The sequence below is a fragment of the Coptis chinensis genome, chromosome 8 (genome assembly GCF_015680905.1).
Source record: "Coptis chinensis isolate HL-2020 chromosome 8, ASM1568090v1, whole genome shotgun sequence".
Taxonomy (NCBI): Eukaryota; Viridiplantae; Streptophyta; class Magnoliopsida; order Ranunculales; family Ranunculaceae; genus Coptis; species Coptis chinensis.
The window spans coordinates 36,970,208-36,996,414 of NC_141463.1; the positions used below are offsets into that span (position 1 = coordinate 36,970,208).

The 26,207-nt window shown below is 36.9% G+C and overlaps 1 protein-coding gene, 1 long non-coding RNA gene and 1 pseudogene across 3 annotated transcripts; 1 reads left to right on the forward strand and 2 right to left on the reverse strand.

Moving 5' to 3' along the window:
• Positions 1 to 669: 669 nt before the first annotated feature.
• Positions 670 to 3,338, forward strand: LOC147481358 (uncharacterized). Of its 2 annotated transcripts, none has more exons than XR_015205181.1 (2): positions 670 to 2,195; positions 2,726 to 3,338. It is a non-coding gene; the product is annotated as an uncharacterized LOC147481358 (long non-coding RNA). The 2 variants fall into 2 exon arrangements; XR_015205182.1 differs by lacking the exon at positions 670 to 2,195 and adding an exon at positions 2,467 to 2,627.
• Positions 3,339 to 3,629: 291 nt separating this feature from the next.
• On the reverse strand, positions 3,630 to 10,003 carry LOC147481359 (uncharacterized). The gene is made up of 9 exons (XM_086577145.1): positions 9,808 to 10,003; positions 8,592 to 8,758; positions 8,267 to 8,371; positions 8,059 to 8,115; positions 7,067 to 7,147; positions 6,129 to 6,163; positions 5,845 to 5,934; positions 5,570 to 5,726; positions 3,630 to 4,011 (listed from the first exon to the last, which is right to left on the reverse strand). Exons 1-9 carry the CDS (start codon positions 9,971 to 9,973, stop codon positions 3,892 to 3,894), a joined length of 978 nt encoding a protein of 325 aa, XP_086433271.1. The 5' UTR covers positions 9,974 to 10,003; the 3' UTR covers positions 3,630 to 3,891.
• A 1,151-nt stretch (positions 10,004 to 11,154) lies between these two features.
• LOC147481360 (putative xyloglucan endotransglucosylase/hydrolase protein 12 pseudogene) lies at positions 11,155 to 12,403 on the reverse strand (annotated as a pseudogene).
• Positions 12,404 to 26,207: the final 13,804 nt, after the last annotated feature.

Below are 26,207 nucleotides of genomic sequence, written 5' to 3' on the forward strand. Positions count from 1 at the left end.
ATATAGCATCTTATCAGTAATATAGTTTTACGATATCGGAAGTTTCAATATAAGGTTGGCACATCGGAAAGATCGATATGTGGTTTTGTCAATCGATATATCCGATATGGACAACAGTATGAAGAAGGATATATACGCAAATCATTTTAAGTATGTAAAGCTGCAAACTTTTAGGTATTTTAAAGAACGATATAGTATTCGGGAAAGTTGAAGGATCACGACGAAGGAAGAAGTTTCGCGGTTTTGGTTTTCTTCGGCAGCGTATAGAAGAAGTCTTGAAAGATGAGGGAAAAAGAAACGATTTGTTTTCAAATTTTATATTCAAAAATATGGATCGGGTTGTTATTTAGGCCTAGGTATAACCGCCTCTCGAAAATTTGAAATTTTGCGAAATTTAAAATTTTTGAGAGGGAGCGATGTAGTAGTCAAATATCGTGCTCTTAAGTATTTTAACTGATATTTTAAAACTCGAGATATTGATATAAATGTCAATATCTCGGTATATTTTGTAGTGATTTCAAATATTTTGCAGATATTGAGCGGGAAAAGAAAGAGAAAGACAAATAACACGTGTCATAAGTTGATTGGGCCAAAACTAATTAAGTACACTATATAAATACCCGTTGAAGAAGAAAGTGGATTCAATCTATCATTTTGACAAAAAATATTAAAACAGGAGAGAGAGAACAGAGAATTGTAAATTTTTTATTACTAATCAATAAAAAAACCTTTGTTTCAATTTAGTTCATCTTCAAACCATTACTAAATCTAGGTTATCTTACAACAATGTGTTCTTGGACATCACAACAGTTCTGAAACCATGGCCCTTCATGGGAGTGAGAAAGCTATGAACCTGTGGGCGATGAAGCCTTTGCTCAGCGTGTCAGTCGTATGATCTTTGATGAGATTCATCTTCTCTATGCCAGGAGAGGAGCTGTACTTGAAGCTATTGTTGCTAGAACAGTTAAACGAAATCAGACCTTAAAAAAGTGCATACGGTTGGTAGGGCTATCTGCTGTGCTCCCTATAGGGAGTCCCTAAGCGTGATTGTGAATATGTAGCCTCGTTTCTGCAGGTTTGTCGGTCGGTGGGACTGTTTTATTTTGACAACAGAGACAGGCCCTGCCAACTTGCTCAGCAGTATATTGGGATGGCTTCCTTGAAGCCCTTTGAGACATTTCAAATAATGGATGAACAATGTTATGGGAAGGTTGTCTCTGTAGCTGGAAAGCATCAGGTCCTTATATTTGTCCATTCCAATGCCGAAACGGTCAGAACTGCTCATGATATTCGAGATACTACTCGTGCTAATAACAAACTTGGTTGCTTCCTTAAGGATAGCGCACGTCTTCTTCACTCTCATGCTAAATTTGTTAAAACCGATTGTCTTGGTGACCTTATTGCCACATGGATTTGCTTTTCATCACGTCGGAATGGCAATTAAGTACTGCCAAATTGTTGCCGACCTCTTTGCTAATGGGCATGTTCAAGTCTTGGTTTCGACTGTTGGACTTACTTGGAATACCAGTTTGCGAGCTCATACTGTGAGTCTGTGACCATAAAGGGTACGCAAAGTTACATTCAAATTAAAGAAACATGGACCGAACTTAGTCCTCTGGATGTTCTGCAGATGCTTGGCCGTGCAGGGATGCCCCAGACACCTGTGGAGTAGGAATAATCTTGCTCGTGAATCAACTTCTTTCCATTGAAAGCCAGTTTCTGCCCGAGTTGCCATATAACTTGAATTCAGAGATTGCTCTTGGAACCGTTAAAAATGTTGGAGAAGCGTGCCACTGGGTTGGCAACACATACTGGTGTACTCGCATGTGTAGGCCTTTGTTTTTTGCTGAACGGTAATTGGTATTAATAGCAAAAAGTAAATTTTTTTTACAGTTAGTTTTTTTGAGGACCTTGATCTAGGATCCTCCCTTGCATCATTAAGAATTAAATCTAAAATAAGTACAGAATTGATTCTCTACTAGATGCAAAAATCTTGGTCTGTCAGCCCACCATTGCTTCACACCATTAGGTAAAGAAGCTCCATTTTTAGCGCATGCATCTCGTCGAACCCAACTCAATAGCCTTGTTTATGCCTTCCACTATTGCTTTTGACTCAGCATGTGTGGGCCTCTCTTTGAGCCATTTCCAGGAATCCGACTCTGATTGGTGACATTCTATCGGATAAGTTGAATCTGGTAAGCTTCAAAGTTTTAATCTAGTACATTGTCTTGTCCATTCTATATTTTCTGATTCAAACTTCTTTGCACTATTTCATGTTTTCTATACTGAATAATTCCAGACTTCCAGTAAGTTATGATTGTTATCATATTTGCATATCTTTTTACCCCATGTGAACACAATGAAATTCCAACCAATGTTCTGGTTTTTTCCCCTAGCAATAGTACATCAGTGTCCATTGTGAGGATCAATTCTAATGTGAATGGTCAATTCTATTAATATATTAGAGGCTCATATATGTCAACATCCATATGATTTATTATATTGTGTTTTTAAGTGAAGTTACTTAGGGTTACTATAGACCATTTGGTTCCGACAAAATGCAAGTTTCAACATCGTATTTGAGTTTTCTACGAAAGTGATCCTTAGCATTCTGAACCTATTTAGTTGTAAATCCAGTACTTTGTTTTACTATTTAACATTATTCTTAGAGGGCGGTGAATGATGTCCTCTTAGTTTGTTCTAATTTTGTTTTGTTTATTTGTAGATTCATGCTGCTGCTACTATTTTGGATGAAAATAATTTGGCCAAGTAGGATCAGAGAAGTGGGAATCTCCACGCTACCGCACAAGGCCACTCTCTAGCTGCTTGTATAAAGATACATTGATACAATACATATCACGAGCATCTAAAGCTAGAAATGGATGCGCGTGGTATTAAGCAACATAGGCTAATTTTACTTTGTGAAGTGCTAAACTACTCATCAACCGAGGATTCATCACAGGACCTGGAGTTCGATTATGTGAGGGACGGGCGTTCAGAGATGTTACGGGAACGGTTCATAGCTACCCACTTGAACGGAATTATGTAGGCCCCTGTTTTATGGTACTGTTTTTAATTTTTATAGATCCTGTATTATGTATCACTGGGTTTTCTCTTTTGGGATTTGTTTCTGAAACCATGTCTGTTGTGGTGGAAACAAATTAAGTGATTAATTTCTAGTGGTTGTAGCCATCACTACGCTTATATAACTGGGCTCTGCGGAGTCGTCGCAGTTTGAATTTGAGATGGAGTTGGAGTACCTTTTAACTGCACCAGAAATTAGTGATTTCAGTCTATATGTAGTCTATGATTTGTCAATATATATATAGTTTATGATATGGATAGTCTACGAATATAGTTTATGATTGTTTTGCCATGTAATTTATTTACGCTGTGTTCAACAAATTGTTATACCCTTTGTATAAATTGTAATTTATTTACCGCTGTGTTAAAAAAAAAAGAACTTCAATGGGGTATAAATTTTTGTATACGCGCGAGACTGAAAATGTGGACATACAACCATACATACACACAAAAAAAATTTGCCTAGATACAGTATCGATGATTGGTACAATGGTACTGATCTTCCAGTGGTGGTTGTGTATAAATTGCTGCTGGCACCCCTCATGTGGCTACGATAGTAATACCCATTGCATCAAAATAATAGTAAATGCACATTGTTTGTACACATCATCCTGAACTATAGCAACATATGGAAAGGAAAAATAAAAAAATAAATAACGGATAGAAGGAAAAATTTCAGCTTTCATGAAAGCTCCATTGGTTGAGGCCTGAGGGTCAATAATAATCTGACAAAAGCATAATATGCATATTGTCCAAAGCTAAGGAGCTGCCTTCATCACGTTCTGTTGAACAAGGGGGTTCAAACTGTTAGTTACCAAAAGTTTCCTCGCTATCTGGAAACACAAATTCCAAATCCTCATTATCTCTGTAAACTTGTACCAATGCAGCCGCCTTATATGCAAGCATCCCAAAAATTGCTGGAACAACCTGCATGGGAACCAACAGAAAAGGAGAATCCATAACAGACAGTTAATAAGCAATCCTTTCCACCGAATTGCAATTAGTAATCTGGTATGATAGAGTTGTTCTTTCAAGAAGTATTGAACAGAACAAATGAGATCACTGATGAAAATTAAATTCTACAAGAACAAAAATGAAATATTGTAATTTGGTAGAGGCATCATTGCACAAGGACATCATAATATGTGGTAATAGTTGTTTCTAGAACTAACTTGAGGTATAGTAGGCAGGAGCAACACAATTGCGTATATGTCTCAAAAAAATAAAGCAACCAGCATGAAAGATGTATATTCTCCTCTACATCAAATTTAATTCTTGTAATATGCACTAAAACAGAAAGTAGGTAAAGTGCAATTCACAAGCCCTTTTATTTAGTTTAACGTCATAGATGAAAATTCTGTGACCGTGAAAGAGGGCTTGATCAACACTCTTCTATACAAAGTGGTTTGAAATAGCGGGAAATTGAGAAGGTGTGCTCAAATCAAAGGCATGCTGGTCTTCTGGTTCTATAAGGGCATCTCCAATGTAGGGTGTAAATTACACCTCCACATAAGATCCACCTAGGTGCCATTAGGATTTTACAATTCCAATTACACACTAACGTATTGACTATAAATATCCACTCAATAGTTCCCAATGGAAAAATGTAAGAAAATTTGAATTTTAAACTCGGACGTCCGAGTTTAAAAATCACAAATTGATAGTTTAGAACTACAGGGGGGCAACGCCCTGACATACTTTAAATTCGCACGTCACTCGCACGTGACACCCGAGCTTTTTAATAACTTGTATCCGGGTAGAGAATTCCCCACTTGCTCCATTAGCTATTAGCTTATTGCCTATGCTTCACAGCCCCCATTGGATGGAGTTTTTTTTGAAATTGGGGGTGTAAACTTTACACCTTATATGGTTTACTCCCCCCATTGGAGATGCCCTAATGGACTAATGTGAGCTTTATCTTCACATCACAATTATTTGTATATATCATTGTTCTTTGGAGTCTCAATAATCATTTTATCCACATCACTGTCTCATTTAACTAAGTAAGTGAAAGGGCTCAGATCAAATGGGGGGAGTTTTCCAGTTCTGAAAATACACTTTAGGTTTTCTGTTGGGTCCCCCAATCAATGTTCATTGCAGTTTCCAGTATTCAGATCAGCATTTACTGATAAAAATCTTTACACACACCTATGGCCAAAAGATATTCTGATTCCATCCCAAATGTTGGAGATCAAAGTTTAGGCATCTAGTTCTTTCTTCAATCAAGTCGTTGAGTTTTAACAAAACTGAGAATATTTTTTTCAATACCACAATGTGAAAAATGTTACGCTTTATCATTTTTCAATATGTTGAGTTTTAACTTCTTTATCATTTTGCTTGAGAAAAATGTTCCACTTTCAACTACCACAATGTGCACCACATATTTTGATTTATTAGGCATACGTATGAAATGAGTAAAACCATAACTACTACCTACGTATAAAAAGAAAACATAAAAGAACGAAGAATAGTTATCATAAGGTACCTGAAAGTCCAGGAACTTGTAGGAGAAATGGTTAGACAGCCCCCAAAGTCCATATATAATTGCAGGTATCATTAGTCTTTGGGATGAAAGAGCAATGGAGCTACCCTTTATCAATGTCTCTAAAAAATTGCTCAAGTCTTCACTTCTTATTCCAAGTCTGGTTCAGAGCACATACGTTTAATTAAATTAATATAATTTAAATGTTTAAGTAAACTCGGCAGAATATTATAGACACATAGAAAATGAAGAGATGAGAAACAAAGGCATTTCTTTACTTCTTTGATTTTTTTTTCATAAAAACCTGCGGAACAGATTCCCTTGATAAGTTGTCCACGTACTGATACAAGAGCTGGAGATAGAAACAACTGTCCACACGTGAAAATTTCCATCAACTCACACGGTAACATTTAACCAAAAAACAAAGGATAAGAATATTGAACCTCACAACTCACAATGTCACATGTTGAAGTTAGTCACTGTCTGTCAGGTTGTACATACTACATACGTATGTCTATGTTGTGTATGTGTGTTTGTGTGTTTGTGTAAAATGTCAACTAACCTTAAAAGAACTCCCACTGCATAACTGATAGTAACCTAAGCAGGTCATAAAAGAATATAAGTCAATTAGTAAATACGAAAACTAATTTATAGAGAAAAATTGGAATGAAAACAAGATATTCTATAAACTACTTCTCATTTGAACTGCTCATCCTGGTGTAAATCAAGTACTCAATGTCTTGAGTATCACTGCAAGGAATTAGTTTTATACTTTAATAACACCACACACACAAAAATGTATGAGCAATTGCAAGAAGGAATCTTTTATTGTTATCAAAACACAGTATGGGTCACTGAGCTAAAGTCTGGTGCAATTCTTGAAGTTGTTTTGTGTCTCCGGTAGGGTGTCCACATACAATAAGTGTGTTTCAAAGGGGAAGACACTCTTCATAATGTACACTATAAAACATCTCATATCTTCATCCATGATCACTAAAATCACATACTTAAATACAAAACAGATTGCCTTGCAGTGCGGACACTGCTGCAAAGCTGCAAGTATGGATCATGGAGCTAAAGTCTGGTGCAATTCTTGAACTTGTTTTGTGTCTCCGAAAGGTTGTCCAAAATATAATTATTGTCTTTGAAAGGGGAAGACGCTTTTCATAATGTACATTGTAACTTCTCGTATCTTTATCCATGATCAATAAAATCACATACTTTGACACAATTCAGAGTATGTTTTAAACACATTTGGGCATATCATCTTAAAAGTGTTATTTATAAGGGCCAACAGCATTGAAAAGCAAGAGCATGTGCATTGTCTTGTATAGGGATTTCCTCCTAAAGGAAGAGTTTATTAGGATTGCATTATGACGTTCACCCAAGGCTCTTCCTTTTTTTTGCATTTCGTAAACTCTAATGGGTCCTATTCTTGCATTGCTTTTCACATTGTTTCCACTATGGTAAATAATTTCTGGTTTTGTTCAAGAGTTTTACCTGAACTGATAGGACTATCAAGCAAAATCCGCTGCATACAGTTCCAACACCAATAGTTAGAAGCATCATCTCCCTCTTTAGCTGAAATTCAAAATATAAGGTCAGCATTTACTAGAAAGCACTTCAGATCTCCCAAACCCCCACCCACACCACACACACACACACACTAATCTTCAGATAGATCTCAGTTATATTTGATGGATTTAGCAAAATAATTGTAGCTTAAGCTAGGAAACAAGGATGAACACATGCACTGATTTCTGACTTCAAATTTTTTGGTATAATGCTTGTACCCCTAAGTCCTAACTAACCCCGCCCCCAAGATACACAAAATATAATACATAATTCCTATCCTATTAAATATAGTATTTAGCTTTGTGAAGGACAAAGTTCATGAACTGGAAAAAACTAGTAACATATAAATAAGTGAGAAAAACATGATTCTGCTTAAAACCGTAAATCACTTCGATAATACACACCCATGAAAGTGAAAAACTTTGTTAAATAAGGTAAAAAATGAACTGAACATATATGCCACTGAGTAGAAAGTACATAACTTTTTCTTTCTTTCCTTTCAAAAACTTCCAGAGGTGAAAGGAATAGGCAGACTCCTAAGGACCTACCTGTTTAAAAAGCTTCTTTTTTTTTAACTACTACTATTACTGTATTTAACATTACGCTATAGAAGGCCTAGTCCTTGTATTCGTACTGTGATCCCCTCCACCGAACAGCTTTTATAAAATAGAAAATGTATTCAAAATAGAAACATACATCTTCAATGGTAGTTAATCTCAATAACATTAAGAGAGTACATACTACAAATACTAGCAGATGTGGCTGAAAAATAATGGAGGAAATGGATTTCAAAGCATACTCAGACTGATTTTATATTGAAGCACATATACACCAAAATTAGAAATTTGGGAGCCTACACAGACACTTCAAAAGCATAACAAGTACAACAATCCATTTAGATTAACAAAGTATATTACTGCATCATAGTTGAGAAGGCTAAGCCTCTTCCTTTGGTCGCTATCGTTCTTCCACTCCTGCAATTATGTGTATAAAAAGATTTAGAAAGATCGTAAATGCGTCTACCTTGAAATGCACCAGCTCTTTTGATTCTTTAGTACTATCAAAACAAAATGGAATTAGCTCTCAAGCACAAGAGTATTAGAGAAAGGGAACTTCAATGCAGACCTTCACGACAGCTTTATTGTTGATTGGTGCGCTGTTGTCACCCAAGATCCACTTGTAGGCTTTAGTCAGCTTCAAAAACCCACTTTCATTCTCGTTCTCCATGACCTTTACCAATCGAAAGATGCCACTCAAATTAAATGTTTAGTAGAAAATGAAGACGAAGCTACATAAGACCACTATCTAATGAAAAATCACTCAAAAAGATTAATGGGGAATCTTACTTATTAGGATGACAAGTTAAATAATCTTTATGAAGTTGCATCATATAACTATATAAGTTGGGATTCCAAGGACCTGTAGTGCCTAATGAAGGAACCCAACATACCTCCTGTAATTCTTGAGGAGTTTCACCCAGAATGCTAGCTTCGAAATCAATTACGTTCAAGTAATCCTTCATCCAGAGTATATCAGAAGCTTTTGATACTAAATCTCCAGTTAACTGTCTCTCCTTTAAAAACTCTTGTAATAGATCATCTCCTGCAAGTTCTTTCACTGAAAAGAATTTGTTACTAACTAGCTCCATGCATCTAAGAACTTAAGACTATGGGTATATCTGTTGCTTAGTTTCCAGATTTGACTGTACAAGGACAGGATCAAATCACAGGAGCTGTAAATGACTTACATCTACATCAGAACCACTTGACTAATTATAGCAGGCTGATTAGATCAGAATCCAGTATGTCCTCAATAAATGGGATCCAACCCTGATATACGCCTTTGCTATTGGATCAAGGTGCGCCATATGAAGCCATAATTTGAGTAGAGGATATAAGGAGCAAAGATTTTTAGCTTACATAGGAAACCATAAAAGTATTATTGGTTTAGGTATTAAACCCATAGCTCAAGCTGTAGCCAACCAGTATTGTGATTTGGCACGAAAAGTGTTATTGGATAGTGTGGAATTCAACCTGTGCCACTAAGCACTGTGGGTCAAGCTAGATTTGAGAAAATATAAATATGAATTTAGTCCTAGAAGAAGGGTGAGGATGAGAGATTGAACATTGCATTAAATCAATCACGTTCAAGTAATTTTTCATCCAAAGTATATCAGAATGTCGAAGGATTAACTGTAGTGCCAGGATGAAGGATAACTTGAACATCATTGATTTAGAAGCTAGCATTCAGGGTGAAACTCCTCAAGAACTAGAAGAAGTATGTTGGGTTCCAACATTAGGCACTACAGGTCCTTGGGATCCCAACTTATGTGATGTAACTTCAAACAGATTATTTAACTTGTCATCCTAATAAGTAAGATTCCTCATTAATCTTTTTGAGTGATTTTTCATTTTCTAATTTCTACTAAACATTTAATTTGAGTAGCATCTTTCGACTGGTAAAGGTCATGGAGAAAACAAGAGGAGGACAAGTCGGGGATTGAAATGCACAGCAACACTAGGTATGTACATTATTATTTGTACAAAATGTCGGCTGTTGAGATTATAATCCCAACATCGGCATTCCAATTTCCATTATATAAAATGAGGTCAATTTTAATCCTAAATTATTATTCGACGAAATTATTAAAAGAAAGGGTAGGGTACCTTTGAGTCCTGCTGGGCAGACTATTGTGGAAAGACTGGAGAGCTTACGAGGTTTGATCCAAAAAGAATAAGAGGAGAAAAGGTAAGAAGAAGAAAGTCTAGGACAAGTTATTGGATGGTTTAGAGACTCTGCTGGCACAGCTGCCATGTACTGGGCAAAAGCCATCACCAAAACTTTCAAAGGTTTCAAGATAACAGACACATGACACCTGGTTGCAATTTTTACACGCGGATATTTGGGTGGACCCGGTTCTACCCGATAAAGAGTTGCCACACCAGATATTAAGGCCCATCTAAGGTCCAGCTTTCCCTTTTTAAACTTCACCCATGATTCGGACGAACACAATGAAATATTGTTTGTAGCCTTGTAGTAGGTGTTATGTGGTTTGAAACAAGGCCCAATATTTTCATTTCGGTCTATATATCGGAGGGGCAAAAACCGAAATATATCGGATATATCAAATATCGGTTGATATATATTTTTTTTGTTGGTTTATGGGTAAGTTGATATATCGGAAATATTGGAGATTTTAATAAAAAATTGGTCAAAGTCAACTAAGTCAACAATCACCTCTCTCCATTTTTTTTTTTATTGGCAACTTCTTTCCATATTAAAACAGTCGACTATCTATTTCCTAGGTGACGCGTTCTTGAGAGAGAAGTATGTCTCGTGGACACTCTTAAAATATATGAAGTTTCCTAATATAACCACAACTCTAATAAGTCAATTAACTTCTCGCCAAGGAAATTTTATACAACTCCAATCCCTAAATCAATTTTAAAAAATTATGATAATAATTATCTGTTATTAAATTCCTCGCAAAAAATTTATAGGCTGTGAATTTTAAAAATAATTCCAGGGCGGGTATAAAACTTTGTATATATCTTAATATCGGATATATATCGATTTGAAATTGTATCAATATATCCATCTGAAATATCTTAATATCTCCATATCGTGTACCTCAAAAACCGAAATATATCGATATATCGGCCGATATTTAAGGCCTTGGTTTGAAATGTCTATGTGGCAACCTACAAAATTAGCCATGGACGATGGCGTGGCTAATATCAACTAAAAAATCATGACATGGACTATAAAATCGAAAAATTAGAAAACCGAAAAATTATAAACCAAATGCAATGTAATGAGATGTCAACATTGCAAATTTGGGGATGAAACTAATGGTTCACGTAAGCATGCCGTAAGAGAAATTGGAGGGCATGTATCAATTGAAATTAAATCAAAGTACATTTCATTTTTTGAATAAAAAAAAGTGTAGTGTTATATTTTTTGAAAAACCAAAACCAAAGTTCGTTGTATTTTTTGGTCGTTAACCCCTATATTTACACAGATAAGCATTCGGCAGTGTTGCTATGCTGATTCTTTGGATCAGTGCAATAATCATAAATCATAAAATATTTCCTAACGGTAGCCAAGTGCTTCTGCTCCTGGAGAGTAAGCTTTCGGAACATCCAGGAATCAGAGGAAGAACTGCATGTAGTCGTTGTGTTGCTCCCATTTCCATCCCCCGAATACCAACATGCATCCACGTTGTAGTTACGATAAGAAGCCACAAAGGGAGCTTGTGTCCAATCAACCTTAATCTTTCCACCACTGGTAGCCCAATCGCTTCCATCCCATAGAGTCGCATCCAAGGACATTGCCTGTCTCAAACCCGAACCCTTGTAGTATCTAATGGGACTGCCATCCAACAAGAAGCTACAACATAAAAACATATCCATCAGCACAAACTAATCAATTTTTATAATTAAAAGTGAAAAAAAGTATTCACTGTTAACTTGTTAAGATGTTATTAATTGATATAAAATTTTTATTTCAGAAATGATATACAGGAAAATGCTAGCTATTCATCTAGCTAGTGCTATTTTCCTGAACGTAAAATCCATCAATTAACTAGACAAAACTTGTTCTGATTTAAGATTAAAATGGTTAATGTGTATAAGAAGGGGGGGCAGACTACTGTAAAATGTAACTTACATTAACCCCTGTGGATTCCATACGATAGAGTAGTTGTGGTAGTCCATTGTTGGGTCAAACCCTAAACGGAACTTTTGCTCTCTTGCACCAACGTTTTGTATGAAGATGTTGGTCTGTAGAATATACTTCCTGCCATCCACGTTTCCCAGGAACTCGAAATCAACCTCATCGTGCAACCCTTCTCCAGTTGAATTCAGCTGCATATGATGCACACAGCCACATACAGAACACATATCATTGCTTAGTTAAAAATTAAGATTTAAGAGCATGCTTGCACATATATACACATACATATAAATATTAATAATGGCTACATACGTAAAATGTTGTCACAGTGCCTGAGGATTTCCCAGGAACTAGCTTGATTTGCATTTCAAATTTACCGTAGATGAATGAGCTTTTAGACCGGAAGCCTGAGCCGGTGTAGGTGTCAAGAGAGAGGTCAACCTCTGTCCCATCAGTAGAGAAATTCATATGATCTTTGCCAAACAAAATATCAACGTTGGAAAGGAAATCAGCTGAACACACTGTGATTGTCCATGAAAGGAGAAAAAGTAAACTTTGCTTCAAGCTCGACGAGAAATGCATGTTGTCTTCAAGAGAACACAGTACAGGCAATTTGAGATTTGTGTTGGCTTGTTTCGATACGTATACATGTACCAGTTTTTAGGCGTGGCGTTGATTATAATAACGGAATATTGTTTATTTGGTTATAAATGTCCTCATAATGTGAAGTTCCTTTTTGGTAATGAAGATATCTAAAGGATACCCATATTAGTGAGTAATATCTTTGATTTATTGCAAATCAAGTAGCATTCGAACTCATCACAAGTTTTGTATTTGTCCTAGTTTTGGGCATCATGAGTAACTGGTTCAAGATTCATGATATATTCATGTACATAATATGCCGTTGATAGTTGGTAATCGTATGTCCCCTGTTTCTTGTATCCCAAGAGTACGACCACGACGTCCTCCAAAACCACCATGGTTACCTCTGCCAAAACCAGAATTACCACGAGCTCCACAGCCATTAAAGCCTCTACCACCACCAAAACCTCCTCTTCCACCACGATTACTCGGAGTAGAGAGTAAGGCAGATGACTCCTTAGCAACAGGAACAAACTCACCATGCTCCAAACGCTTTCTCTTAAGACGCGAAAAAGCTTGTGCTGCAGAGAGTACCGTTTCACTTGCTAAAATTTGATCCTTGTAAACACGATACTTAGAATTCAGCCCATGCAGCAACAAATCAACCTGAAATTGTTCATGTTGTTCTCGTTGCTTCTCCAAATTAACTGTAAATGGTTGATAAAGCAAAAGCTCTTCCCATAGTCCTTTCATAGTGCTATATGGTTGATCACCCTGTTTTGTCTTGAACAAAGACTCAAACATATCATAAATTCGAGATATATTATTTTCTTGGGAATACATCTCCTTCAATGATGACCATACCCGTTTTGCCGTGGGTAAGAACTGCACATTAGTAAGAACTTTTGGCTTCATACTATTCCACAACCAAGTCAAAACCATAGAATTAGAAGCCATCCAGTCCTCATAAGTAGAATCATTGGAATTCGGAGGATCATCAGTAAGAATTTTAGATTTTTTTTTGCACGAATAAAGTGTTCAACAACATAACTCCATGAAAGATAATTGTTCCCATTTAAACGAAAATTAGTAATGGGCTTACCGAGATCATCATTGACATAATATAAAGACTGTTTAGAGTCAAGTTTAGGATTCACTGCGTCATCCATTGTTCACACCAGAAAATACCGCCAACAACCACACAAAAGTCACTGTTCAGCAAGAAAGAAGAAAAAAAAAATCTCCAATTCGATGCGGATTTCACCAACATAACCAATTCACACCAATCACAACAACACAAAAAACCAAATCAGTAAAAATCCACACCAATTACAAACTGGATACAACCCTAGATACTAACGATTTCAAATCATCTAGGGTGCAAAAACACACAAGTAAACAACAAAACACATAGGAAGTGGAGAGTTTCTCTAAACTTCCACCAAACCAGCATAGTTATTGCAGAAAAAAAAAAAAGGAAGATGGAGAAGTGGCTCCGATACCAAATTAGAGAATTGAGAGCATCAATTAGAGAGAGGAGAGAAAGAGAGTCATGGTGAGAGACTAGAAAGAGAGAGACGGCTTACCTAGTAGCTGGCCTCCTCATATATTATTTATATAAAACCTAAAACAGGTACAAAGACTAAATTGCCCTTTAAGGCATATAATACTAATACCGCCAACAGATTGTAATAGTATATTCCTTTATTTGAAATATTAAATATATTGTTTTTATATTTAATCTTACTCATACTAGCAAATTCAATTTGCTGACCCATATTTGCTTTGTTTTGCAACGTGGGTGTGTTCTTGAAAACATAGATGGTGGAGTGCAGTGGATGAGGACACGTTATTTGGATTTTCTCTTGGAGTCTTCTAGTTTAAGTTTTTCTAAAGTGTACGGTTTTGTTTCGAGACAGATGTAATAGAGTTGGTTAGTTTCTTTGTAGTTTAATAATGTGATTGAAGGATTGTTCCTTTTGGTTTTAAATTTGATCTCAGATTTTAATATCGTGGTTGATAATATGTTATTAGGGTTTCGCTTCATCCTAGATTTTCAGATGATTGAATAGGGGTGACAATTGAGATAATTATATCTTGGATAATTCCCTATTTAAATTTTTTGGGAATTTGGGGTGTGACATGAGCGTACACTCAAACGACCTCACCATGTAGTTTGAGTGTGTACTCAAGTGGTTTGCGCGTGTCGTTTGAGACAAAACTCTTAGTTTTTAGCTAGACGATATGGCGGGGTCGTTTGGGTAGTCTCCAGGACAACATGGCGGGGTCGTTTGGGGACTATCTTGGGCGAAATGGTTGGGTTGTTTGGACTTAAAAAATTCGGTTTGTTTGTCACGACGTTCATTTTAAAAATCAACTTCCACTTAATCAACCCAAACTCAAAACGACTTCATCAAGCTTGGGCAAACTCAAACTCAAGTTTAATCAACCCAATCTTCCACCCAATCAAATTTAATCAACCTAATCAAGTTTAATCAACCCAACCAAGTTTGAGTATATACTTAAACGGGACATGACTCAAATTGGGTGAAGTCGCCAACTTTAATTCCCATTGTTGATTCACAACTCAACACTCGAAGTATGAACACGACAGAAAACTTGAAGTTTTTTTTTTTTAGAGGGAGGGGGTGTTGACCTCATGAGAGAGATGATACGTGCTAAAAAGTTTGAAAAAAATGGTAGCCGGTATGCGTTCAGGTGGGGGGGGGGGTGTATTGGGCTATTGTTATTGGACTTAGTTGTCGGGCTTGGGCCAGAGGCTGCCCAATGCAATTTGATGAGTGCCCGATTAAATCACCTTCTGTTATCAACCTCTTCCTTTTCTTGCTTTTCCTCTTCTTGGGTGGACATGCCGTCCTTTCTTGAGCCCAAGAGAGTGCACATTATTCTAGCTTTATGTATCTATATACTTGAAGATACATATCAATGAGGTTCAAGGGACTAGTGACAAATAAAAGCATTTAAGGATTCATATCAAAAGAATAATTTGTGATATTCATCATTACAGAATCTTATACAATTCCATTAAGTCTTGATGGTTAAATTTATTTTGGGTGGGGATAGGTATGATGGTACTGATGAGTGGAAGTGCACACATTGTGGTAAGGATGGTCACACTGAGCCATTTTGTTGGGACAAACATGGGAAGCCTGCCTATGCCCATAATGTTTATGATCAGACTTTTGGGTCTTCCGCTGCTGCACCTTCTGTTACTTCTAATCCTTCTACTGCTGAAGTTTTGGGTCAAATTTTGAATCGTCTTAACTGTATTTTTGTTCCTTCTGCAACACACATGACTGCTATGGCAAGTTCTAGTAAGTCTGCTAGTTTGGCGGTACCTTCTTCATCTTGGATCATTGATTTAGGAGCTAGTGCTCATATGACTAGTAATCCCTCTTGTCACACCCCGAATTTCGACAGAATTCGGAAAAACAGTATTTGTTCCCAACTCTTCGATCTCCGAGGTGTGACGCACTCTCCACTTCCAAAAACCCATAAACAATTTAAATATGCGGATAATTAAAAACCAATAAAATTTTTAACTTAAACAAAAGTCCTATTCATTACAAAAATTCACAAATAAGATTAGGTTACAAATCTCTTTTCAATAACTCTTTAATTAAATTTACAAATAAAAAAACAAAAACATTGTCTAGACTGAAAATCTATATCACCTCAAGGGAAAACAAAACATATCCTGAGATGCAAACCACAAGCAGCAACCAATCTTCTTCAACACTAAACCTGTCAAGACTTATCAACTATGTTCATTTAATGAACACACCCGATAAGCAAACATGCAAATCGGGTCAGCATTATAAAAATACTGGTGTGAGTAGCTCTAAAACACAACATATATATATACATATACATACACAATCCATAAGGCAGTTAGTTCCTCCACCGAGGCGCCTTAACTTCCAACCACTAATACAACATTCTTAACTACAATAAGTAAGGCAGGTAGTTCCTCCACTGAGGCGCCTTAACTTCCCACTAACCACCCAACAAACTATACGCATAATAAATAAGGCATGTAGTTCCTCCATCGAGGCGCCTTAGGTTCTAACTAAACAAATAACCAACCAAGCATATTATATATGTACCGCATTTCATGCTCAAATACATAGTGGGTCCTCTCTGCCCAAGTAATTAGTTTGACCCACACTTCTGCAAAAACCATATACAATCATCTATCTAAAGATACATCATTAAACAACATATTACCATAATTATATTAATTAAGGCTTTCTTTGTGTGTCCCTAAAATCACGTCGTATCTATGTCTTACCTAATTTCCCTGGCTACCACAATCGCTTCCCAACGCCGAACATGTATATCCACATGCCTCCCCTCACATAATGAACCACTTTGTGCGTAACTACCTGGCGGGATACGCGCGACACCGTAACCCTCACACGAAAGCCATTATGTAAATAATCGCCACTATTCGCATAAAATATCAGCATCTCGTTTCTAATTTTGCGAACGGAATAATCAAGTTAACTATTCGACTCGCCCGGAAAAAGGGCCATTCAGATTCACTAAAACGCCAGAAGGGCCCATCAAATTACTTACGCCCGAAGGCCATTCAGATTCACTGAAATGCCAGAAGGGCCAATCACATTACTTATGCCCGAAGGCCATTCAGATTCACTGAAATGCCAGAAGGGCCAAATCACATGAGTTGTGGTAGCTAGGTTATAGGATTTTTGTTACGTAATTTATTCAAGTGTCATCCATTTATGATTCATAATAATTCCACTATATCACATGCAGGTCAAATACCTTATTGCACTATGCCACAATATTTAGAAATATCTTAATTATATCTCATAACCACTTTCATTCTTTCACGTGCCAATATATTATTGCAATACGCCACACTCCCGTGGGAAATATCCACAAACTCTCTACTAGCATGGGATAAAAAAAATATCTATACATTTATTTCTCCATAACTATTGCATTTAATATATATATATATATATCCACAAATACTCTACTAGCATCTCACAGATAAAATAATGGAGTGTCTATACATTTATTTCTCCATAACTATTGCATTTAATATATATATATATATATATCCCAACATATTATATAATGTCACAATATCAACGTCAAATCTTAATTAGATAATGACAACCAAATTTATACAAGCTTCCACAACATTTTAGCATTTGATTTGTCCATACAATTTACAACATAAAACGTAGCACAATTAAACAGTCCACAGTCCACAATCAAATCCCCAAAAATCTAAAGTCCATGAATCTAAGTCCGTATATAATTGAATACTCATAAAAACATATGTATCTAAGTCTTATAAAAATTCCCCGCTTGTTACGTGCCAACATATTATATGCTTTACACACTACTCACGTCAAATCTTAATTAGATAATGACCAACCAAGTTATACAATCTACGACAATATTTTATTACTACATTTGTCCATATTCTTAAATATGTGAAAATCTAGAAAAAGTCAACATTCTACAGTCAACGGTCAAAGTCAATGGTCAACAGTCAACGGTCAAAGTCAGAGTCAACACGTCATTGTCAAAGTCAAACTGTCGTTTCCAGGTTCAATAGGTTCAGGGTCATAGCCATGGTTCATGGCTAAGGGCAAAGGTGCATGGCTCCTGGGCTCATGACTAAGGAAAATGGTTCGGACCCAACTAGCCAAGCCCAAACCCAAACCTGATAACCCAAAAGTCTAAAATGTTGAAAGACCCATTTGGATCTCCATCAAGTCCTAGGGACTGGCCCCAAACAATATTAGAAATTGGCCCCAAACACTTAAACTGAACTAGCCCAAAACTTAACTTGGGTCGGCCCAAAGAAATAAAGGAAAATTGGCCCATGACTAAAAATTAGAACTGGCCCCATCCAAAAACAAACTAAGGTCCGGCCCCAACACATCTAATTGGAAAAGGCCCAAAACAACTAAACTAGAATCCGGCCCAAACCAAAACAACCTAAAATCGGGCCCAAAAACAACCAAGGCCCAAGCCCAACCCGACCAACAGGTCTTCTTCTCCTTCACCCCACCAGCCACCACCGGCTTGAATTCCGGCCACCACTCGTCCTCCCCTCTTAACCCACCGGTTTTAATCCCCCTAAAAACCCCTTAAACTTTAATTAAAGCCCCAATTCGATTTATTAACTCCATCTCCTACCTCCAAACTAGATCTAGATAAATTCCTACCGCCATTAACGCCTCTCGAAGCTTCCAACAGCCCCTATTCGACCGCCCTCACACACCCCCACTATCACCCAACATCATCTAACCCAACACAACAACAGTTCACTTAATCAAATCCACTGGGCGATTCTTTGGCCGCAATTAACGCAGTTACAGAGCTTCGACAGCTCCCATTTACGCCCTCACACACAGTACACGACCCCCATCACCAACAATCCCTGCAAATACACCACCAACCAACAACAAAGTTTGAAATAAAACTGGGCGCCGCCATTAACACTCCTCCAGAGCTTTTGCAGCACTCACCCATAAACCCCGACAGTGTAACCACCGATATTTAATATATAAACAGTGTTCAATAATCTACAACAGTTCCAACCCGTATACAGACCAACGATTTGTTTTGGCTCGCCGCCATTGATGCTGTTTCGAGCTTCAACAGCCCAAACAGTTTCAATACTATACTAACAGTTCCAAATAAACATAGCCACACCACCACGTAGTAGCACAGTTCGACAGTTCAATATCAAATTTCAGAGTTTTAAGTTTTAACAACACGACAGATTTCAACAGAAAAGAAATCGACAGTAACGAAGATTTTATAAAATAAAAATCCATAAAATATCTACTCACTGGTATTAAAAGCTCGACGAATTCCTCCTAGTCCGAATCGTCGCGCTCCAACGCTTTAGCAATCCAGCTTCTATCTTTGCCTCCATTTTTATTTTATTTTATTCTCAAAAACCCTATTCTCTAGAATAATGTGATTATATACTTGGGTTTGAAACCCAAGCCCAACACAGACTTGGGCCCAGAAACCAGGCCCACGTATCCCAAATCCAATCCAGCGAATTTTAAATAAATAATTAAATTAATTAATTAATAAATAAATACGTATTTTAAATATGGGCATTACACCTATTTTCTTTCTAATTTTGTGCCCACTAATACTACTATGAATTTAGCTAATGGGTCCTCATGTCCTGTTCTTGGTACCGATGTTCTTTGTCCTACAAAGTTCATAAATTTGCAGTCGGGTCTTTATGTTCCTAATCTTTCATTTAATCTGGTCTCTATTAGTGAACTTACTAAATCTCTACACTGTTCTGTAACTTTTACTCCTACTGGTTGTGTGTTTCAGGACCTCAAGACGAAGATGACGATTGGTTCAGGGTATGAGCATGATGGGTTATATGTATTGGATGTTGCTGATATTTATCACTTTGCGGTAATAAGATTGAAGTCTTGTTTCCGTTCGGTGTAGACTCAAGTCCTTACTCATGTATTCGTGTGTTTAGCTCGAGTAGGGATTTGAACCAACCTAATTCTAGGACAGCATACAACTTTCTTATACTCTAAGTAGGGAAACTAGTGAGTAAGTTTGGTAGTGTTTGCTAGTTAAGTTGCTTTGTTAAATCTTAAATGATGCTAAACAATGCGAAATACAAAAAAAAAAACAATAAAAAAAACTAAGATTTTTCCTAAGATATTCAAAGAGAAAGAAGGGGTGGAGGATCATGCTGCTCATGCAAGGTCATATTATCATATCTACGTATCGATTACCACCATCTCTAAGCTGTTTTGGGTTCATTATCAAACCCGAACCGGCTTGAGCGTCGATCCCTAGTGAAATGAACTCATCTCTAAGTCCATTTCCTAAGCATAAGAAGTTGAAATGGAATTTCATCTCTGAAACTCCACTCAACTCCTAGACACATAAAACATAATCCTGTCAACTCTAGAATCAAGAAGCTAAATAAAACCCGCGCGCGCGGCTCTCCTAGGCATAAAAAGGGAGGCGCACGCGAGTCCTTCTTCACTTCCAGGCCTCAAGTTTGGCGGATACTACCATTTTGGGGTAGTGTGTTCCATGTATCCTTAAATCCAGGCAGTGAATCATACTTTTAAGAAATTTATACGAATCCTCACATGAGCTTCATTAACCCTTAACTTTGGAGGGTTTTAGCTCATGATCCTAGGATTGAATTAAACTACAAGACAGATATGTAAAATTAGAGAAGAAACAAGATGTAACAACCTGTTTTTAACTAAGGAAGAAAGAAGTTTATTTCAAGACAAAGAAAGTGTTGTCCACCATTAAAATGTTACAAGCTTTTACTACAACTTAAACTAAAAACTAAAAACTAAAACTAAAAGATAAAGACAAGAAAATGGAAAAAAGGAAAAGTCCTTAAGGAAGTAAATGCTCTTTTTTACATAACAAAACTTTTTCTCTTCTCCCACGTGAAACACTCTCCCCTCATTGACTTTTCTCTTATCCAAAACTAACCCCCATTTGACACCTTTCATTTTCTAGAACCAACCAACTTTATTAATTTCATTTAAGGTGTCAAATTTGCACCAATTATTTGTACCAATTATTTTGTCTTGCATGATGACTCATCAAATCTTACGGGCCCGCATGGTGGGTCTATGTGATGTGTCCAGTGGCGGTCCGGTCTTTTGGCATTTTTGCAACTTCCCGCCTATGCGTAGAGTTCATCGCACTGATCGTCTAAGCAACTCACTTGTCGCATTCGGAGTCCTGGTTCAAGAGATATGAGCTTCGACAGTTTGATGCTTCTGTGCACGTAATCCCATTTCTGATTGGATTATGTATTGTTTGAGTCTTTGGGCTTTAGTCCGGATTTGTTGGGCTTCACATGGGCTTGATCGGAAAGCTTATGTATACTCCCTATTCCGTGCTTAAATGCTGGCTTTATCATCATTTGTACGTTAGTTTTTCCAACTTGCAAAAGCACGAAAATGCGATTATTTCATGATTATTAAGCACAAAATTAACCGAAATGTTATGTCTCTACGGGGTTTTATAGTACAGGTTTGGGTGCTTATCACACCTTCCCCAAACAACACTTTGCTTGTCCTCAAGCAAAGAAGAGACATTAAAATAGATAAATGGCCAAAACTATGCATTCTAAGCTAAGTCTCATTTTGCAGAGTGCGGTTGCATTGACCGTATGCAACAAGACCTTAAACCACTAGGAATTCCCTAGTGGACGAGTTATAGCCTCGTGAGAGTTTTCCAGAGAAGATACTCACAAACTTCATTTATACTACAACGACTCAGTCACAAAAGCTTGTTTCCTAAATTAATCTCAAATATCTATACATCTCCTTAGCGGGGAACGAGGATTAATTCTTTTGAAACTCAAGTTAATATGCATATAATAATTAAAATATCTACATATAAACATGCATACAGTGAACTTTACATTGAAATGCACTAGCAAGGCCATTTCTAGATCCTTTGGAGAGCGTACCTAAATGGTTTCTCACAGGTATGTGTCGAAACACAAATTCGCTCATAATTTTTTCCACTTAGGTTTCGTTAACTCCAGTGTGCAGTGATCACAAGTTTTCTCACATACTCGATGACAATAGAGGAGCCGAGGTCGATCGATCACATCTACTACTTAATATCTCACCATCCTACTCCTAATTGAGCTAGAGGTCTTTATTAGGTATTGTGAGGCTTAGGTGATGGTGTAGAAGAAAATGGAAATGGATAATAAAAAATGATAAGTATGAGAGAATAGGGTCTTCAAGATATTTACACTCGAGAAATCCTTGTTTTCTTTTCCTGCTTCTACCTGAGTTTTCCTACTTTGCTCTTAAGCCTTGTACTTATTTTATTCTTTATTTTATAGTTTATTTTATTTTATTTTTATTTTTTTTAAGGCTTAAGAAACATGATTCTATTTTCCTTTCCTGAAGCAAGTAACTAACTTTATTTGGGATAAGTCTTTCTCTTTACTTTTATACATTTCATCTTATTTCTCATACTCATCACTTAGGTAGGTTCTTTTATTTGGGGTTAATAGATGGGTAAGGAATTTTTGGTGAAAGTGAAAGGTTTGATGAAAGGTTCAGTGGAGTGACTAGCGGTAAAATTTGTAACAGGTAAGAAATTTTAGCTATGTCGATCCAAAGAAGGCCTAAATTCTTGCCTAGGGTTCGGATGGTGATCAAGTAAGTTGACGCATGATTTTCTCTATTCAGAAAAACTACTCCTCTGTGTCATCACACACATATCACTCATGTCGAGGCTTTTGGTTAGATTCTCACAGGATTAATAGTTTAAGTAGACTAACCATGGGTTCCAGAAACTTATTGCTATGTACAATCAATAATACTCAGTGCATGAATACTCATGAAAAGATATAAAAACTATTGCGTATGTATTTAAAAATGAATCCTAATTCGAATGTTAATGTGAGATTTCTAGATAATTTTCATCATTGAAAAGGAAACAAGACTTTGTCACTAAGTACATTTACTAACAAGAAAATAGAAACTATATACAGCCTACAAGTTGCCTAATTTTTGCTACAGGTTTAAAACACTCCCAAACAGAATGATGCTTAGTCTTCGAAGTAAAAAATAGATAAAGAAAGGAATTACCTGAGATCTGTGAGCAAAATTAGAGCTGGATTGCTGGAACAGAAAGTTGTGGTAACATAATATATTATACAGAAAAAAACAATAGCACACTATATATACAAATATATACAGTTAGATATTTGTACAATTCCCTACTCAAGTTTACCATCCAGGATGTGGTGATGGTCTGGCGTCTTCTTTAGTGAAATGCATTTCCTTAGCATCACGCCAAAAAATAATCCTTTGCCAAATGGTGGCCCATTCTTGTTTACCGGATTCGTTCAAATGTTTCAACATCTTATCACGTCTGGATAACACCGAACATGTCTTAAGTACCGTGCAAGATGTTTCCATTGCCTAAATCTTAATGAACGAATTATCTTGTTTGTTGGGCACATAGAATCTACCTTGACCCAGTCATGAAAAGTAGCTGAAAACTGTGGGAAATGTGTCTTCATAATTCGGCAAGCGGTTATAGGTAAAAGTATATACTGATCCCGAAAAGTGTGAGCTCGTTTTAGATTGGAGATAACACAGTTTAAGATTTCAAAGAATGCATGAGCAAGTGCATTGAAGGCTAGACATGCAGCATCATTGGCGGTCGAAAAGTGCCAATCTCCCATGATGTTCAGAAGGACAAACAATATCGCATTTCCCACGTTCATGGTCATGCTAGCTAAGGAAATGGTGATGTCTGGCCATCTGCTAAGTTTAGTTCCTTCATCCTTAATTTCAAGACCATCACCGTATGCTGTGCGAAAAGCAGACCATGAAAAGGAACGAGTAGAGTTGTGAAAAATGTATGGCCATGTTGCTGCCGGCTCGTGATATGGAAGATCCAATGTTAGGGCAAATGTTGGTTTAGAAAAGACATGATGTGTGCCACCAACTTGGATTGTGAATCCGTCTAAGAAAAATCCATGAGCAGCATTGAATGCTGGTGTATCTCCCATATTAGCATAAAAGTAGGCCGCCAAACTTGGAGAATAAGTTTGGTTAGGGCGAATAACAAGGGAAGACCACCCTATGTTAGTGATGTAATCACAGAAATGAAGGCCATAAGCATTGGAATCCATTATAGCCTGAAAAGATTGCTTAGGAATGATTTTCGGAGGTGCCATGCTTGATGAAGATGCTACGTTTGATGAAGAAGCCATGTGTGATGGAGTAGAGCGATGGGTAATGCAAAGATTCCTGATAGACTATCAATCAGTGTACGTGAGGAAACATCCAAAATGAAGTAGCCACGTTGCGAATAGCAACGTGAGAGTCCAATCGGAAGAAAATCAAGTATGTCGCCCACACTTAATGAATAAAGATGGTTCTGAAGAAAAATGTCCAATAAAGTTTGACTGGATGGATGACAGAGAATGGAAGAAGATAGACTCCTCCTGTAATCAAATTTAAAATACATGTTAAAATTTGATTATTGGATATAACAACGTGAATTATGATAATCCTAGTAGGTCTAGTTTATAAAAGAGGACAGAAAGATAAAAACAATATTAATTAAAGGAGCATACGACGAAAAACTTAATTAATAATAATAATTTTATTTTATTTTGGGGAAAGTTGAGTTTTGTAAAAACAGAACGCAACCCCTTTTTTCATTTTTTTTAAAAAAAAACATGGATCAGGGTGATGATGATGATGGTGATAGGAATGCAGATCGTGGACAACACTGTTCAGTTCATCCATTTGTTGGCTAAGCTGGAGTTGAAGGGACCCCTAGTTGCCAGAGAGCGTAGTTTGATTCTCTATTAGAAGAGTGTGATTTTCCAATGACTAAGAGTGAGTTTCCAAGATTGCCTCCTGGTCAACATCATGCATTGCTTGACGCTCTTGGAAATCCATAAGACTTTTAATGATGATTTCCTGACGTGCGTGTAGTTCCCGCATGCCTTGATGAAGAAATTGAATGCCTTCCATGAGATTAAAAATGTTTTACAAGGCATATTCATTAAAGAAATGTTTAGAGTTTGAGCTTCGGTCGTCCTATTCATCTACCAGACTATCTGGAGTCCAAAACCCAATATAGTAGTCTGTGTGAAGCATAGTAATGGACGCTCTTTGAAGAGGTATCTCTGGAGCAATTATTGGATAACCCCAACGCGTCATGATTTTCGTGACTAAAGTAGGCAGAGGTGGTAACCTTTTAGTTTTCCTGGTGATCGCGTTCCACAGGTGTTAGATTATGCAAAAATCATCCCATTGATTCTGCATAATCCAAAGTAGGTGGAGTTGAGGTTTTGTCACTTCAGATTGGTGTGGTGTACCTACCACATTGTGTCCCAACCAGTGGAGCACAACTCGTTGATTCTGTTTTAAAGAGCATTGCAGAACAATATGATGTCTATTTCAGACTTTGCCACGAGATACGGTGGCACGTAATAAAGTTTTGACGGAATCAAATGTTGACCTTGAAAGGTGGAACTCCTGTGTATTCATTGGAATTTGAAGTATGTCGGAGATAATTTCCCTAGTCAATTCAAATCGTTGTCCATAGGCATTGAAATAGAATTTTCCATTTTCATGTCCGCTAAATTAATAGAACATCAAAACCGAATTCTCTGGAATAATCAGCTGCTGAATGATATAGAAGAGGCATCCATCCTCGATCTACAATTTCTGTGTCAAAATAATTAAGGAGAAAATTGGCCATCATCAAAAAAAATCAGGTAGTCGTTTTCGGGCACTATCTTTCTTGGTTGATCCATTTGAAAGTGTAAGTGATGGAGGGATAGTGGAGAATCCGTGAAATGAAAATGGCTGAAACGAAGAGATTTATAGCCAATATAGGATCTTGTACGAATCAGGATGCCAAGTGTAGTTAGATCCAGAATTAATATGTGAAAACACAAGTGAACCATATGGTGTTGGTACACATAATTATGTACAACAACTATGGGTATCCATAGTATGTCTTTTCATGTTAGATGTCCAAAAACAATTAATGAGGTATTAAAATGATAGAAAGTATGGAGGAAGGTTTCACAGGGCAGTTAGACCTACACGTAATTTCAGAATTGATGATTATACCTTAATAAAGAAAGCTGGATAGAATTATCGAGCTGTGTGTGTGACAATTGTTTAGGTGTACCGTATAATGTGCACGATCTTCCATGAACCCAATGAGTTTAGATTGAATTATTTTCGTGAGTTATTGAATTTTCTTCTTT

Coding starts and splice junctions, on each gene's coding strand:
- LOC147481359 (XM_086577145.1), bottom strand. CDS start 9,973: ATGGCTTTTGCCCAGTACATGGCAGCTGTGCCAGCAGAGTCTCTAAAC. Junction 8,759..9,807: donor CTGCCCAGCAGGACTCAAAG/GTACCCTACCCT, acceptor AATTCTTTTCAG/TGAAAGAACTTGCAGGAGAT. Junction 8,116..8,266: donor ACAATAAAGCTGTCGTGAAG/GTCTGCATTGAA, acceptor ACATAATTGCAG/GAGTGGAAGAACGATAGCGA.